Genomic DNA, 16,226 nt, shown 5'->3' with positions numbered 1-16,226 from the left:
AAAAACAGAACTGGACCGTAATGGCATCATTGCAACTTTGACAATCTAGCAGGAAAGAGAGAAAGTGTCTCCTATAAATGTGTTGAGGTTAAGGAACAATTAGTCTTGCATTGCCAGACTTGCAATCCTCTGTTGATATGACTGAGATGACGATATGATTGTCATCACGGGTGGCAATCTGGCAGTAATAAGTTAAACCTGTAGAAAACCTGAATGAATAAAAATTAGCTTGATGGTGTTTTAAGCCCCCGACGTCTCCTTCCAGGCAGCGTTGCGACCGTTGACTTCAAGGCACCTGACCCTAACCCTGATCATAAAGGCCGTTTTATGGTTGTGCATTGAATCGACGGCGTACCCCCGCAGAGCCCCGCAGACCCCTCTGTGTCTACGCCGTAGACTGACGTGCACCTCCGAAAAATGTAACTACACGTCGCGCGGCTGTGGCTTGGTAGCGTTGCATTCCCCCCCGACTCATTTCCTGGTTCTCCTTCTCCAGAAACATGAAATCAAGGAGAGGGTTAACTTTTCCTGCTACAGATTTCCCACCCTGGTTAGAAAACACAGGGGATACACTTTGTTTCTCTCACTATGACTCTAGAGTCGCACAGTGTGTGTATTTCTCGCTTAAAGTGTTTTCAGAAACACGTTTCGGTGAACTATTTTAGTACAATATGAGATCGTTTTCTGAACAAGCCGCCATGACAGTCTCTCTTTGAATTTCTGGAGAAACAAGACCCACGTGACGCGTTCGTCCAATCAGCTGCCGGTTTTCATTTTTGGACGACAATACAGATTAGCGCCGCCTGCTGTTATGCTATGTATTACGTCTCGTCGCTTTGGTGTGTTCTGAGGCACTTTTTTGATCAATTTGGGGAGATTGATCAGTCCAACTGCCTTTACTGCCGACGTTTGGCCGTCGGCTCTGTGTGTCTGGGCCTTTAGACATACTTATTACACCCAACCACATGCATCAGGGATGTGGGTGTGGTCAGATGTAAAACCAACCAGAGGGCAGCAAAACACTGCTTTTTAGCCTGGTGTTAAGTGTAAAGTTACTTTTATTTATTTTTATAAAACACAAAATTCAGCTGCACCTCTCTACTCAAATCATTTACATACAGTTCCAAATGTGATTCCTATGGAAGAGTATAAGAGCCAGGCATAAGGTAAAAAAACAGAGGAGCAAGATAAACAAAAATATTTAATTTTGAAAATGAAGTCAAAATGTCTAGAATAAAGTCACACTTTCAGCATAAGTGCCAGACACAAGAGAAGAATACATTTTAAGAGGATTTCTTTTTTTGTTGAGAATAAAAATCGAAATGTTGAGAATAAAGTTTTTTAAATGCAAATATATTTTATTTATTTTATTTTATATATCCACTTATGCCTGGCCCTAATACTAGGCTATTCCTTAGCTTAATTTACAGCTGCTGATGCTGCTCACCAGGGGTCTGTTTCAGAAAGCAGTTTTAGTGAAAACTCCTTTTTTGTTTGTTAACCCTGAGATGAGGGAAACTCTGGCTTTTCTGTTTCAGAAAGGGAGGTAACTTAACCTCAGAGTCAGTTACTATGGTAACTGAGCCTGGTAGGTTTTCTCCTCCCTCTGACACAGCGCTCTCTCATTTCCTCATTCATTCAGTTTGTATCAGGCTCATTTTAGCGCAGTTTGTTATCTGCATGAATAAAAAAACGCATTGGTTTATGTTAGGCAGGTTATAAAACTTTTTTCTCAAACATATGTCCTTTTGTCGACAATCCCGATCCCAGATGTATTTTCATTTCCAGATAACCGATTTGAGAGGTATTTTCTTCAGTCGATTAGATATGTAGATACCTTATCCGTCCTCATATCACTAAAATGCACCATCATGGACATGCTTTAACATCCCAGCAGATACTGTGTGTCACATTATTTTTTTGCAAACGGCAGTTTTCTTTACAACATTGGTGATGCGGATCATATTAGTAAAGCCACCGTATGCTGAACCGTCAGAAAAGTGTGTCTCGCTCTGAAACGTTTTTTTTACATGTTTTTGTAGTGTTCCCTGGACACAAACCAGTGAGAGCCATTAAAAAGAATTAAGTGATTATAAATTATATTTCTGTTAATAATCATGGTGCTGCAGGCTCAGAATGGGATTAGTATCTATACTTTTTCGCCCGCAGGATTGCACCTAAATGAAATAGGTGTAATACCATTCCAGTTTTCACCAGTAATATTATAGGTTACCTTAATTTAATTAATACACCGTCAATGCTTACGCATTGACTCGAGCAGCAATTTTCTCCCAAACCAATTCTCTCTCTCTTTTACAGCAGCCGCTGTGTTGCTTTTTTAACGAAATACACGTTCAAACCAAGGGGGTTAGCTTCGTTTCAGAGCTCGAAACTCCTATGGCGCCATTTTGATGCTACCAAACGATCACTCGACGTAAGCATTCCATTGACTGCCATTCATTTTGACGTCACTTTGACAGCGAATAACTTTACATCTGAAGCGTTTAAAGACTTTATTTGTCCATTGTTTATTTCTAAAGAAACACGACAATGTATAAAAGGCTCCATTACCTTGTATCTCACGTTATGGCTCCGTAGTAGACGTTTTTGTAAAAATAGGGTTACACAACGATTGTGTCATAACCACGCGACTTACTGTCGCATAGTAGAGGAATTACCGTACAGTACAGGAGAAGCTCGCAGGCAGTTTGGACTTACATTAGCTGTTTAAGTTTAATTACTAATGTTAACTAGCATTTTAGTTAGCAATAATTAGCCTGTGCCTATGTTATCTCCTTACATATACCTACGCTCTCCGTCTCTGCAAGATTGGGAATGATTGAGATTTGTCTTGGCACAGCTACCAGAAGACTTACAACTTTCAGACAGGTTGCTCACGTCACATCTACGTCTTCGAGCTCAGTTTGAGGCTGCTCAGTAACGTTCAGCCCTCACCGGAAAAGTGCTTCTAAAGGCCTTCACTGGTCTCTGTCCAGAGCAACGGGATCTGTTGGTCCATTTTATATACAGTCTATGGTTCAAACTCGCTGCATGTGCGCATGAGTAGGGGAGCGCGGGGCACAAAGTAACGCAGGGTTTTAGATGGTTGCACAGGGTAGAACTGGATGTGCTTCAGGGCATGTAATGACCATAGACTGTATATAGAAGGTAACGACATTGCCATTAGATGTGTTCCCGCCAACTTGGAATTCTGTTTACTTCCGCTGTCTCCAAGAGAGAGAGAAGAAATTGTGTTTTGGCATCATGTAAGTATTTTTCAATTTCTAAAGAGTGTGTGAAAGTCAGTGTATCTAATCTTATATAGCCTTGATCACCGTCCTCTTGGCTAAAACATCGTACCATTTTAAAAGATGTGACCATCGCTTAGCAAGTGCTAGCCAGTCCTGAGGTAAACGCGTCACAGCGGGGCTAGTTGTAACACGGTGTTACAACTAAACCGCACCTATAATTATACTACAAAAGGAGCCAAGTCTTTTATTTGAATTAATGTTTCAAAACCAATATTTTGAAAGTATTGAAGTACAGCGTGAACAACTATGTATTGCATTTCTTTTGTCCACAGAATGAGAATTTTTTTTTATTTGATTTTTTAATAGATCCATAAATTAAACTAAATTATATTATGCAGAGTTTAGTAAAGAAGTGTTTTATACAGTTTTATTAGGTGTATAGCACAATGCTATTGAATTTTGTGTTAAATCCAACTTTTTAACAAGTGTTACAACTAACCCCGCATATGGGGCAGGTTGTAACATTTAACCTATCGCCACTCTCGGTGGAATTGTTCAGGAACGGTAGGTCCTACAAACAAACTTTCAGTGCACATTTGTAACAGAGATATGTATGTTGCTTGTATAAAAATATGAGCAGTAAAACTTGAATGGTTTTAGAAATATTTAGCCAAAACCAAAAAGTGTAGGATAAAAAAAGATTAAGTTCTCTGCGCTTCTGCAGACCACAACAATCCGGTGCAACCAAGGCAGGACGGCAAGGACTCTGATGAAGATGTAACTCTACATCGAAAAGTCACCGTTTTGCACCTTAAGTAATAAAACCCATCAAGTAATTAGACATCTCTGTACTTTATACCAAAAAGGTGTTACTTTGTGCCCCGCGCTCCCCTATTTCCGCCAACCCGTTTGTTTGTGGTTGTTACCATGGTGAATCGTAGTATCATGGCTCCATTCATGCTGCCTTTTTATTGTGGTGGTGCACGCGCTTAGCTCTGAGTCAACCTACTCCGAGTTGATTGAACCAGCTCATATCAGCTGTTCTGGAACCGAAAACTCAGAGTTTCCCATCTCAGGGTAAATCAACTCAGACATCAGGGTTAGACTCAGAGTTTGTTAAACCTCCTTCCTGAAACGGACCCCTGATCAATGTGAGTTTCTGGCTAATTTAATCAATAGGGATGCATTTGCAGGGCCAGTGGACCTAGGACACACTCGATGTACACTCGTACACACTCAATGTGGATATGATCACATCCTTAGCAGCCCACCTGCCCATTTTCTGTTCCAAATCATCTCAATCAACTAAAGTCAAATAGTATAACTATTAATAAAAAAATAAACTCAGTTTTAGTAATTTTGCTTAATGTTGAGGTAAAACTTCTAAAAGTCATTTTATGAACCGCAATAAACAAGTTAACCTTACCATTTGAATATTTGTTCTTTTTTAAACATTTCATTAAGAATATGCATAGGACTTCTTTTTTCTTGTAGAAATGTGTAACAGACACATCACTCATCAGCATCAGACAAAACTTCATCCAAGTTGACAGTGAGAGCGCTAGTGCCGTCCTGAACGTGGACAGCACCACACCGGCTGTTGTTGAGGTATGTACAGTGACTACAGCAGAAGACTGTGGGAAGTCTATATCAGTACAGCCAGTAGTTGTATCGTTTTTCTGTTAATATGTACAGAGCTATGCACACTACAAGGTTATGAAGTGTTGCAAGGACTATTTAGTTGTAAACTCCGTTTAATCCTGTTGTCTGGATAAATCTAAACAAAAAAAGAAGCAGTTTGCCATATAACAATGTGGATTTTGTTTGTTCTGTGTGCATTTTTCCAAGTGTTTTTTTTACAGGTTCCTTTTTAAAAAGCAACATTAAGAAATTGACCTGTATTGCTGAACTAAGAAGAATGAATTTGGAAGGACAAGAACTGAAATTACTTAGAATAAAAACCATAATTGTTTAAAAAACCCTCTGCAGTCACCCTGCAGCCTCATCACATGTTCAGGCCAAACAGGTCAACAAATCTTTCAAATCATGTATAATCCAGTGTATATCACAAACATCCATATATACATATACAGCTTGTGGCGTTGATGAAATGTACTCATTTGTTGTTGTCCAAGACATAACTTCTCTACAACAACTAACATTTTAAGTTGTAAGTCCTTTTTTAATCTGCTCAATAAACCAGCAGACATCCTGATTTAAACCTACAGTTCAAAATTGTATTTGTTTTTTAATCAAAAGTTGAAATGTCTGAAAAATTCTCAATAAACTAACATTATTGCACATTTAAAACAAAAAAGGAGTACAAGACTTTGCTGTCGATTTGTGGTACAACAATTAGAAGATCATTCAGAAGGCAATTTTTGCATTAAGTTTATTTATGCAGCACGGCTGTAGAATGTTTTACTCTTATTTTCTAGGACACACAGATCAGTGTTTAAAATATGTTTAGCAGTAGAAGTAGTCAAATCTGCACAAAAGAAAATAAAAAATAAAAAAGCCTGTAGATTTTAAATATTGAACATGGTTTAAATGTGTGCGCCATCATAACATGATTTTCACATGACTGCCAAGATTTATCAAGATTATTAGTGTGATTTAACATAAATCAACTGAATCCAACTTTAATGTCCAAAGTGGAAAAACAGCAGTGTCTAAAGTCTTAAAAAGTCCTTAAATGGTTTGGCCACCACGTCCCCATTTACCCACTATCCTTCCTCTGATGTCTTGGTCACGTGTGATGCTGCATCAGTAGCACCACTGGTTTGCATGGAAAGTTATGTGTGCGAATGTTTCTTCACCTCTTGCATCCAAGGAGATTTGTGGAGTCTGAAGAGAGGGCTGGTGCTCTGTTGACTGTGCAACTTTTTTTCTCAGTGGACGGTTGGACTGTGAATCTTGAGTCTGAGGAGCAGACAATAACAGGAAAACATAAGAAAGAGGCACGAAATGATGAGGCCACACTATCCAGAAAAAAGGTAGGATACAACACAACTTTGATCACACAGACATAGTGCGTCTCACTATCTTTGTGGGGACCCGTCATTGACATAATGCATTCCCTAGCCCCTTATCCTAACCATCACAACTAAATGCCTAACCTTAACATAACCTAATTCTAATCCTAAAACCAAGTCTTAACCTTCAAACAGCCCTTTAAAGTTCTGGGGTCCAGCATTTTGGCCCCACAAAGCTGTCCGGACCCCAAAAGTATACAGTAATCCGGGACACACACACACGTTTTCAAGTGTGGTTACAGTTTTTTAAAACTTCGCGCAGACAGCGTTTGGAGAGGCGAAAGAGGTTCCTGTTGACGTTACACTTCCTCTGAGACAAGCAGGCACAACAGTGGTTTCTATGCCCTGATGACTGACTGAAAGGCTGAGGTTGTAAGGCAAGGCAACTCTATTTCTACAGCACCTTTCAGCAACAAGGCAATTCAATTACATTCCTTTGCACTTAATAGTTCATTAGTTCAATGTTGACAACAGGGCAGTCACCAAGTTTATTGTTGAAGGTTTGTGTCATTATGCAGTTTGCACTAAAAAGTCTTTGTTCTTTACATTCCTTTGCATTTTAGTTAGTTCAATATTAGCCTGTACACAGTGTAATATGTTTATTTATTATTTACAATATGTTCATGTTGTTAATTTTTTCAAAGTTCGGATTGATACCAATCCTTATCTGACTGGTGCACCCCTATCCAAAAGCACAACCAGTTTTATTACGGTTACTGAGTGAGCAGTGTTACCAGATGTGTTTAATTTTGATAACCGTTTTGATTCTGGTGGAATTAAGGTGGAAAGAAAGGTTTTGTATATGTATTTTTGTTGATGTTGAAATGGATCTTAAAACATATGGTATCGAAAAAAGTATCGTTAAGGAACCGGCATCAAAACTGAGGTATCGAAATTGGCACCGGATCGAAAGATTTTGAACGATGCCCAGCCCTACTCCCTCAACTGTTAAATGTAGTACAGTCTGTAGTCTATCGCACAAACAACCCCCACACACACACACACACACACACACACACACACACACACACACACACACACACACACCTCACCCTACAACCTTAACTAACAAATCTTCAGCGGGAAACCCTGCAGGAGATACAGGTCCATGAAAACGAGGACAGACAGACTACAAAACAGCTTTTATCCAACAGCCATAAGTGCATTAATGAATAATGCTGCTAAAGTATAGTTCCCACCACTGATCTATGTCAATAGGGCTATGTGCAATTTTTAGATGTGGATGCCTGTATGGGTGTGTCTCCTATGTGTTTTTAGCATTAATATGTATGCAGTAGTAGCATTCTTTATTTATGTATTTATTTAGGCATATATTACTTTATAGATGTTTGGCACTTGACAAGGACTGCACTTAATTGTGTTGTATCTGTTACAATGACAAATAAAGATATTCTATTCCTTTTTATTACTCTTCCACTATTGCTTCACAAAAACACACCCTGTGCTGCTTTTGTTCTTCTTTTCTCTTTCTTTAGATTAATGTGAGATTAATGTTTAATTCCACCAGGATGGCCACGCTTTGTTTATGGCTATTATTTACAGATTTCTTCAACAGGAATGAATAGGGCACATACCTGGAGGGACACTGTCCTGTCACTCTCCATCCTGTTGGTACGGGCTCAGGCCCAGAAAGAGTGTTTTCAGAACTGAATTTGAAGTGGCTGCTACTGCAGAGCCTACAACGTGAGACATTAACGACATATTTCAGCAGTACAAATCAGCATTTCACACCAGTGTTTGTAAGCAGCGCGTGGTATGCCCATACCTTTGTGGGATGAGATGTCGGGCAGCGGCTGATGAGTATGGGTTGTAGATGGACTGTTAGCAGGAGTTGGACTGGTAGACATCTCACTGTGGGAATCGGACACAAGGCTACAGACGGTATACACCAGCTGCTTTGGTAGATTTATATTCTCCGTTGAACGGTCTTCATTTTCTATTTTAGGATTAGTAGAGAACTTGGGGGATCTTGAGGCATGAGGGATTTCTTTGACATCAGTTCTAACCTGGCATGGAAGAGGTATCTCGGAATTAGAAGCCCTTTGTTTGGAATTTGATGAATGAGACGTATTATCAGCTGACTGGTCTGGCTGTTGAGAACAGGAGGAAGTCTTTGAATAGTTTGGCCGAGGCCGAATGAAAGGGAGAGGAGCAGTAAAAAGGCTGCGGAAGGACCTGGCAGAGGCTTTGTCTGGTTCAACCGCACTTTCAACACAATTACCTCTGCAATCTGTGGACTGAGCAGCAGCAGAGGAAGACTGAATTAAGCCTCGAGGACAAGAGGAACTGGTTCCAGAACCGTCTATAGGCTGCAGCGTGTCAGTAATGGGGCTTGCGAAAAGGCTATGAAAGGGTCTTTTCAGGGTCTTTTTACATCCAACTGCCAAATCACCACAATTGGCCATTTTGCTGCTGCGCTCTGCTGGGATTTCAGCTGAGTGACGCTGTGTGCCAGGTTTGAGGCCAGATGGTGTCTCTTTGGAGTGCAGGTGGATCTCAGTGGGTTGTTTTGCTGCAAAATAACAACTGGCAGAGTTTGCAGAATCGCTCGTCTTAGTCGAACAGGTGACAGGTTCAACAGGAACCTTTAAACTCTGTTTAAACTCTGTGAAACCTGAGGAGGGACAGAAAGGCTTTGAGGCTTTGGAGTCAGACGTCAGAACAGAGAGATGTGGCCTCAACTGTGTAGGGTGTTTTGAAGTAGATGTCTGACTAGGGGGACTTAAAAAAATCCTTTTGCAATTAGTGCGTCCAATAGGAAGAACACCTTCACTTTTACAATTTAGAGAGCATGTAATATCCGTAGGCTGGTGCATGCTTCCTTTCATATGTCCTTCGTCTTTGTCTTGTCTTTGGTCTTTCTCTGCCACGTTAACAGGAGAATGCAGCAACTCCGACTTGACTTTATGAGCAGCTCTTTGGGCCAGTTTCAGGGATTCTGGCATATTGCCACTTTGTTTCATGTAATCCCTAGAGGCCAGAGTAGGACTAGGGCAGGTCTTTGAAAACAGGCCAGTGTGCACGTCATGGGATGACAGGCTCTTGAATATTTTCTCCTGGGATTTGTTCACTTCATTTCTGGTATTTAGCGAATACAAGCCCCTCTCATTTGGGGTTTCTGAGCTTAGCAGAGGATCAGTGCTCTCTTCAAAGTCAGCGTGTGGGGAATAGGATACAGTTTGTGCAGTAGGAGTGGTAGGTGTGTGGCCAAATGTAGAACTTCCCACTGATTTACAGGACCTGAGAACAGCATCTACAGAGTAGGGAACATAGCTTTGGTTTGCAGAGCCTGAAGTGCAATCAGAAGAAGAGCTCGGCCCAGATTCTGGACGTCCTCGAGTTGTAAAGAAACTAGGAAAAGGTTTAGATAGTTGAGGTCCAAGCACTGCTGCAACTGAATAACAAACTGGCTCCTCGTGACTGAGGTTACTTGACGGGGGGACGTCGTGAGGTTGAGCGGCATCTGTTGGATGTGGTGGGACAGCTTCCTCCATAATGTCAGCCAGTTCTTCAGTTTGACAGGACAAGGTTTCCTTCTCAGCATTTGTGCTGTTGTAAAAGTTAGGCCTGAAAAATAAAAGCAGCATCAGCACGCTAGTAGCTGAATGTTAATGACTACTATCGGTGTTGTAGTACTCGAGACCGGACTTTTTAAAAAGGTCTCGGTCTCATCTCGGAATCGACCACATATTTACTCGGCCTTGTCTCGGTCTCAGATAAAGAGGACTCTGGATTTTATTTTAAGACATCATCTGCAGGATTTCACTAATTTGCCTGTGTATCGTCTGATTTATGTCAACATCATTACTGTGATTGGATGTAAAACTTCCTGCTTCAAATGCAACCAATAACTTGACTCATTTCCAGTTTAGAAATGTGTTTCTGTTAACCCCCGTTCCCCCCCCCCTTAACACACACACTCCCAAAGTGAATGTACTGTATGTCACAAGAGAGGAAGCTCTAGCTGTCTGGGAGATGTCAGCCAAGTCGTCGGTAATAACTTTTTATTTATTGCATTTTATTTAGGGCTGTCAACATTAACGCGTTAATCGTGATGCGATTAAGGGCCGAGCATAACACGTTTTTTTTTTTATATATAAAATCGCATTAATTGCATGCCGCCATTTATTAATTTATTTTACACTTCACTCGGCTTACCGTCGTGCCTAACAGGCTACTATTTTGACCCTTTGCCGCACCTTTACTTATCATCACGCTGCCATACTTCCTAACACATCCTGCTGCTGCAGGCTGCAGGCATGATGGAGAAAGACAGCAGGAAAACACAACTCTGAATGGCGCTTTTATTTTCCAAAACTCCCGGACGGCTCGTAGACAAATCAAAAGCCATATGCACATTGTGTAAAGCCAAATTAAAATATCACCGAAGCACGTCAAGCTTCAGCTACGACCTACGAGCTAATTAATGTGACTCAGGTTGACGCTACCCACTCAGGCAAAGCACTATTTCGGAGAGTGCTACTCGTCGACCTGGTGATGAAACCAAATCCAAAAAATTACTACAGCTCTTGCGAAATGGGTGGCAACGAACTGCAGACCTGTCAGCATCGTACAAGACTCGGGTCTTAAAGACGTACTACGGTTGGCATGTTCTGACCCGTCTTATTGCCGTCGAGGGGGACAGTAGCTTCACGCATACACAGCCTGTACGACACGGAGAAAGCAGCCACACTGGAACAGTGATACACTGGTAAGAATTGCTTTCCATTGTTAATATGTACTTAAAAACAGTTCAGTAAAACATCAGTCAGAGGAAAAGGAGGAAAGGAGTTTTTTTCTGATTGTTGCGGGCAAAAATCCATGATTATGCGGCACGTTTTCTTAAAAAATGCGATGGACTATGCGGGATATTTATGCCATGAAATTGCAGGAACTTGCAAAAACTGCGGTTTCATCGTGGCTTCATGGCGTGGTTTGCAGCTTTTCGATGATGTTCATGTCGCGTAATTATGTCACTTCACAAAGTTCCCATGGCAACAGGGGAACATGGCTGCTCTTGTGTGAAGTAAACGCAACATTTTTCAACTTTCTGCTAATATATATGTGACTTTTTGGCAACGAAAATGCGGGGATTATGAAATCATGCAAGCCCTGCATATTTTGTGCGGAAATCGGCAATTTATGCGGTGAAAGTGCGGCGAATTTGAAAAAAATGCGGCATAAATATGCAGACTTTGGCTGATTATGCATTGAATTATGCGATCGCATAATCGCGTTTTTCTGGAGTGACTGAAACATGCGATTAATCGCGATTAACTATAGAAATTCAGCGATTAATCGAGAAACATTTTAATTAGAAAATGAATCGTTTGACAGCCCTAATTTTATTTATTATATATTTTTTAAAGAGTTTATTTGCAAAACTAAATCTAAAAGAAAACACACAGCAGTGTGTAAATTCTGCAACGTAACGCTAACTGACACAGCTGGGACAACCTCAAATGTTATGCAATAAGTAAGGAAGCATAAAGTAAGGTAAGTGTAAATGACGCTAGCAAAGCTAGCTAGCTAAAGTAATCAATCTGCCTCTGTACCAAAACTCTCCAGAAATCTCTTCACCCCTCACCCAAAGTGATTTAGCTAATATTAGCTATACATATTAGCTAGTTGTGTGTATACTGTATGTTTCAGTTGTTTGGTCTTGACACACATGGTGATGTCGAGGTTTAGGTGGTCTTGACTACAACACTGACTCATATCATTACACTGACAGATTTACAAAATCACAGTGATGAGTTTAAGTCACATGCATACCTGATTGGTTGCAGGAGTGTGTCAGGGGTCTTATTTTCTTCTATTTCTGACTCATTTGTGTTGTCTGGCTGTGCCGACGACTCCTGTTCAGCTTTTTGTGCAAGAAGTTGTTGTTGTTGTTGTTGTTCATAGAGCTCATTATCCCGTTTTAATGTCTGCAGTAAGAAGAAGATGTAACTGTCTTCAGCACACAGCAACGTATACAAAACATTTTAACGACATTTGCATGAGCCGACTTTTACATACACACCTCATTCAACAGCGGTTTAGTGACGTCATTTAGTGGCTCATGGGAAAACCTGCAATCTGCTCCTTGAGAACATTTTCCATTTCTGTGGAAGAACTTGCAAGGAAAGGACTGTGCAGCTTTAGTAAAGGAAATATTAGCTGTCCCAAAGCCTCCAGTTACTGACAAATTGCAGTACAATACCAATCACTGCAATGAGTTTATGACAGAGAAATTATCGCTGTTCAACCAAAGGATATTATGCATGTATGGGCAGCTCTCCGGTTTTATGCAGTGGCCTTGGACGTAGAATTTGCACACTTCTTTGATGAGATCGTTGTAACCCTGAATATGCTCCAGTTGGCAGTCGTCAGCCTGCGTGCAGTAAAGGGAAGAACGCAACGCTAGGACATTAAAGTGGGAGTTATAACATTCAATAAAAGGCCAGAATAATCAGACGTTTCTTTTTCTATCCTACAAGTCACTTTGACATAAGTGGTATAGTATCACTTTTTACAAATATTATACATTTATATACATAGTGCACATAACCTGCCTTGATGCACCTTCCATAAAGGAAATGTCGACAAACTAACCGCCCATCCACCAACACAGCATGCTGGTCCTTGAACTCCTGTGTCATGAACCTTGGACGTTTCACTTGGACGTCCTAAGAAGAAAAAGGAGTAAAACAATAAGATTCACATTTTGATTAATACATTTTCAAGGAAGCATTTGTTTGCTCCTGGAACTATAGTGGCATTCTGAGCTTTTGTTAGGGGCAGTTACTTAATTACTTACATTTGGTGGATTGATTTGCGTAAAGTAAGGGTGTCCTCACATCTCACGGGGGAGCAGGCTGGGCTATAACTTTAAATATCTAGTTAACATTGAGACATGCCTGTAGCTTTCACTGCACAACAATACCAAGAATTCTACTTTACAGTTACTGCTTCTGATGCAAAATGAAATGAAATTAGACAAATGTGTTCACTTCAAATAGTTTGAGGGTGTTATTTTCAAACTAGTATTGGGCCACTTATCTCTGTTGTGTTTTTAGGTTAATGTGACTTTGTCTGCCTAGAGGCTTTTGAATCATAAGGCCATTTGTTGCTACCTCAATGTCAAAACTGTGTCCTTAAGTATCAAAAGCATTTTAGCCCCATGCCTGTTTATCGTCATCATTTTCTCCATCATTTTGACAGTATACAGTTGAGAGGCAGACAGGAAATGTGGGGGGAGAGAGTGCAACAAAGCTTAAGCTTGATTTATGGTTCTGCGGAGGCTCCACGCAGAGCTTTCGCCGTAGCCTACGTAAGTGGCCTGACACTTGTGTGTTGGTGTGTGCGTCGATCTCAGCAGAGCCGGCGTGTGTGTGTGTGTGTGTGTGTGTGTGTGTGTGTGTGTGTGTGTGTGTGTGTGTGTGTAGTGAGTTGGTAGAGCGAGTGAGAGAGTGACAGTGATTAGCTTTGAAGCGAGTAGTGACTCTAGAGTCATAGTGAGAGAAACAAAGTGTGTCCCCTGTGCTTTCTGACCACGTTGGGAAATCTGGAGCAGGAAAAGTTAACCCTCTCCTTGATCGCATGTTGTTTATTTAGAAGGAGAACCAGGAAATGAAACGCTACCAAGCCAGGGCCGAGCGACGTGTAGTTAATTTTTCAAGAGGTGCACGTCAACACGTAAGGTCCGGCATAGCTACGGCATAGATTTTACGCAGAAGCATAAATCACGCTTTACAGGCCAGATTTAAACTGGGGACCATCACTCCAATTTCTGTCCCTATTTCCCTTAGAAATGCAAAATGACTGATCGGAATACCTATTCTACCACAAAAGCAGGTGGCCTTAATGCAAATGTCCTTTCATTCAAAGTGAAACAGGTTACAGACTGATGATGGATAATTTCTATCCTGACGGGCACAGCCTCTTGCTTACCTGCTTGTCATTTTTATTTTTACTGCCTCCTCCATGTTTTCTCCAAGTAGGTCTAGTCTGATGGTTTCCACCTCTATTGGCAGGTCTCCATCTATCCTTCTGTTGGTGCGGATATTTCTGCCCATCCGGATTCTTTTTCTGCTGTTGCTTGTTCACATTATGGTTATTTTTAGTTTTGTAATTCTGACCTTTGTGACACATGTTATTGTAACCGTGGTTATGCATCACTTCTTTGGTGAAGCCAACACTTGAATGTCCGTTGTCAGTGTTATGCATATGGTAGTGTCTGGCCTTGGAGTCATCGTCTTTGAAGGATGCAGCATCATACCTTCTGGTTGTCTGGGCTTGGTAACTTTGCTTCTGTGAAAAGAAAATGCATAGAATAATAATAATTTAAAAAAAAACAGACATATTTACACACTAAACGCCCTTATATAAACAGACAGTATATATACACAGATATACAGATGAGTAAGGTGCTGGTGAATAGATATGACATATTGCACAGTTGGAGGTAACAAAGAGTGATAAATAAATAAATATGCATAGTGCAGAATATTGTCCAGAGATGGCTCGTATTGCAGAAACAGCTAGCAGTGCTACGTTATGGTGTTGCATTAAAAAGTCTGAATGCTGCTGGAATGAAGGACCTGCGGTAGCACTCCTTCTTGCACTGAGGGTGCAGCAGTGTGCTGCTGAAGGAGCTGTTCAGGGAACTCACAGTCTCATGTAGGGGGTGAGAGGTGTTGCCCATGATTGATGCCAGCCTGGCTAACATCCTCCTCTCGACTCCCCCACCTCCTCTATGGTGTCCAGAGGGCAGACCAGAGGTAGTAGGCCATCCTGATAGATATTTCCTACCTGATAGAATGAGCTACCCTACTTTTACTTACATTTACAGATGGAGTAGGCCATCCTGATGGATATTTACTGCCTGACAGAATGAGATACCCTTCTTTTAAAATTCCATAGCTCTGAACAAACCAAATCTAACTGACATCACTATTGTTACCACAACAAAAACAAAGATCAGTTCTTCTGATTCTGGTGTTTATGGTATGTTGCTACGAATCTTCCTAAGAATTCAAATGAAATGCTTTGATTTGCCGACTCTCCTTACTTCCTGCCGACTCCGATAGCCTGGCCACTCAAGGTTTCCAAATGTAATCAAAGTAAACACCAAGGAAAAGGTGGAGAATATGAGCTTCAGCTAGCAAGACCATATGTGATGCAAACTTTACGACGTAATAACATAGTTCAAGTTCATCTTACCTTTTTATGAGAGCCAGTCAGCTCATCATGGGCTTTCCTCTTTCTGGCATTTCCTCTTTTACCAGTCTCAGTCTCGTTCCTGTAAAACAAAGTGAGTTTGTATTGCAGATGAAGGCCATTAAAACCACCTGCTCCCTCGATCACATCAAAGCTAACGGCTAACTATCGTTAAATAACGTTACCTGCGTGTAAAGGCGGGTTGACCGGCGGGGCTCTTCACACCTTCTTCGACAGCAGACAGTCTCGTGAACAGGTTTGCGAAAGCCATTATATTTGTCACGTTATTAGTTATTTGTGTGTTAATGTAGAAAGACTAGCATGGCACTCATAGCCGAGGATGTGACCACCCAGTCAGAAGATATGGAAGTAAAAACAGAAACCAACTTTTAAACAGCCACCTGGCAACGGGGATGCTCGTGATAACAAACGCTGTCTCGCGCTCATACAACTATCAGTAAAACACAGCTGCTTTTCAGTCTTCCCTAGCTAGGTGTTACCTATCCTAGCCTGTTTTTCTGTTCAGGGATGAAGTGGCGAAACACATTCTAGTTTGAGTTGCGATCCGGTTAATTGTTGTTCGCATTGCTCACTATCAGGTATAAGCATGGATGTATAATAAACGAGTTCACTCAATCGAATCGCTCGCCTCTTCTTCCGTGTTTGAGACAAACGTCACTGGACTCTACCAAATATAGACAGGGGGGGGGGGGGA

General features: G+C 41.1%; 1 protein-coding gene across 1 annotated transcript; it reads right to left on the bottom strand.

Moving 5' to 3' along the window:
- Window positions 1-5,626: 5,626 nt before the first annotated feature.
- LOC144527422 (uncharacterized) lies at window positions 5,627-16,180 on the bottom strand. Its single transcript, XM_078265427.1, has 10 exons — window positions 15,697-16,180; window positions 15,515-15,593; window positions 14,243-14,602; window positions 12,865-12,978; window positions 12,569-12,683; window positions 12,333-12,442; window positions 12,083-12,237; window positions 8,073-9,874; window positions 7,882-7,983; window positions 5,627-6,173 (listed from the first exon to the last, which is right to left on the bottom strand). The coding sequence occupies exons 1-9, from the start codon at window positions 15,780-15,782 to the stop codon at window positions 7,901-7,903; spliced, it is 2,904 nt and encodes a 967-aa protein (XP_078121553.1). The 5' UTR covers window positions 15,783-16,180; the 3' UTR covers window positions 5,627-6,173; window positions 7,882-7,900.
- Between the last annotated feature and the right edge of the window lie 46 nt (window positions 16,181-16,226).

Source organism: Sander vitreus, chromosome 2, assembly GCF_031162955.1.
Source record: "Sander vitreus isolate 19-12246 chromosome 2, sanVit1, whole genome shotgun sequence".
Taxonomy (NCBI): Eukaryota; Metazoa; Chordata; class Actinopteri; order Perciformes; family Percidae; genus Sander; species Sander vitreus.
This window is presented reverse-complemented; position numbering and strand designations above follow the sequence as displayed.

What these genes read in the sequence shown, in the direction of transcription:
- LOC144527422 (XM_078265427.1), bottom strand. Translation starts at nt 15,782, where the DNA reads ATGGCTTTCGCAAACCTGTTCACGAGACTGTCTGCTGTCGAAGAAGGT. An exon ending in AAAATAAAAATGACAAGCAG is followed by an intron (nt 12,979 to 14,242) that starts GTAAGCAAGAGG and finishes TTTTCTTCTTAG; the next exon opens with GACGTCCAAGTGAAACGTCC. An exon ending in TTTATGGAAGGTGCATCAAG is followed by an intron (nt 12,684 to 12,864) that starts GCAGGTTATGTG and finishes TACTGCACGCAG; the next exon opens with GCTGACGACTGCCAACTGGA.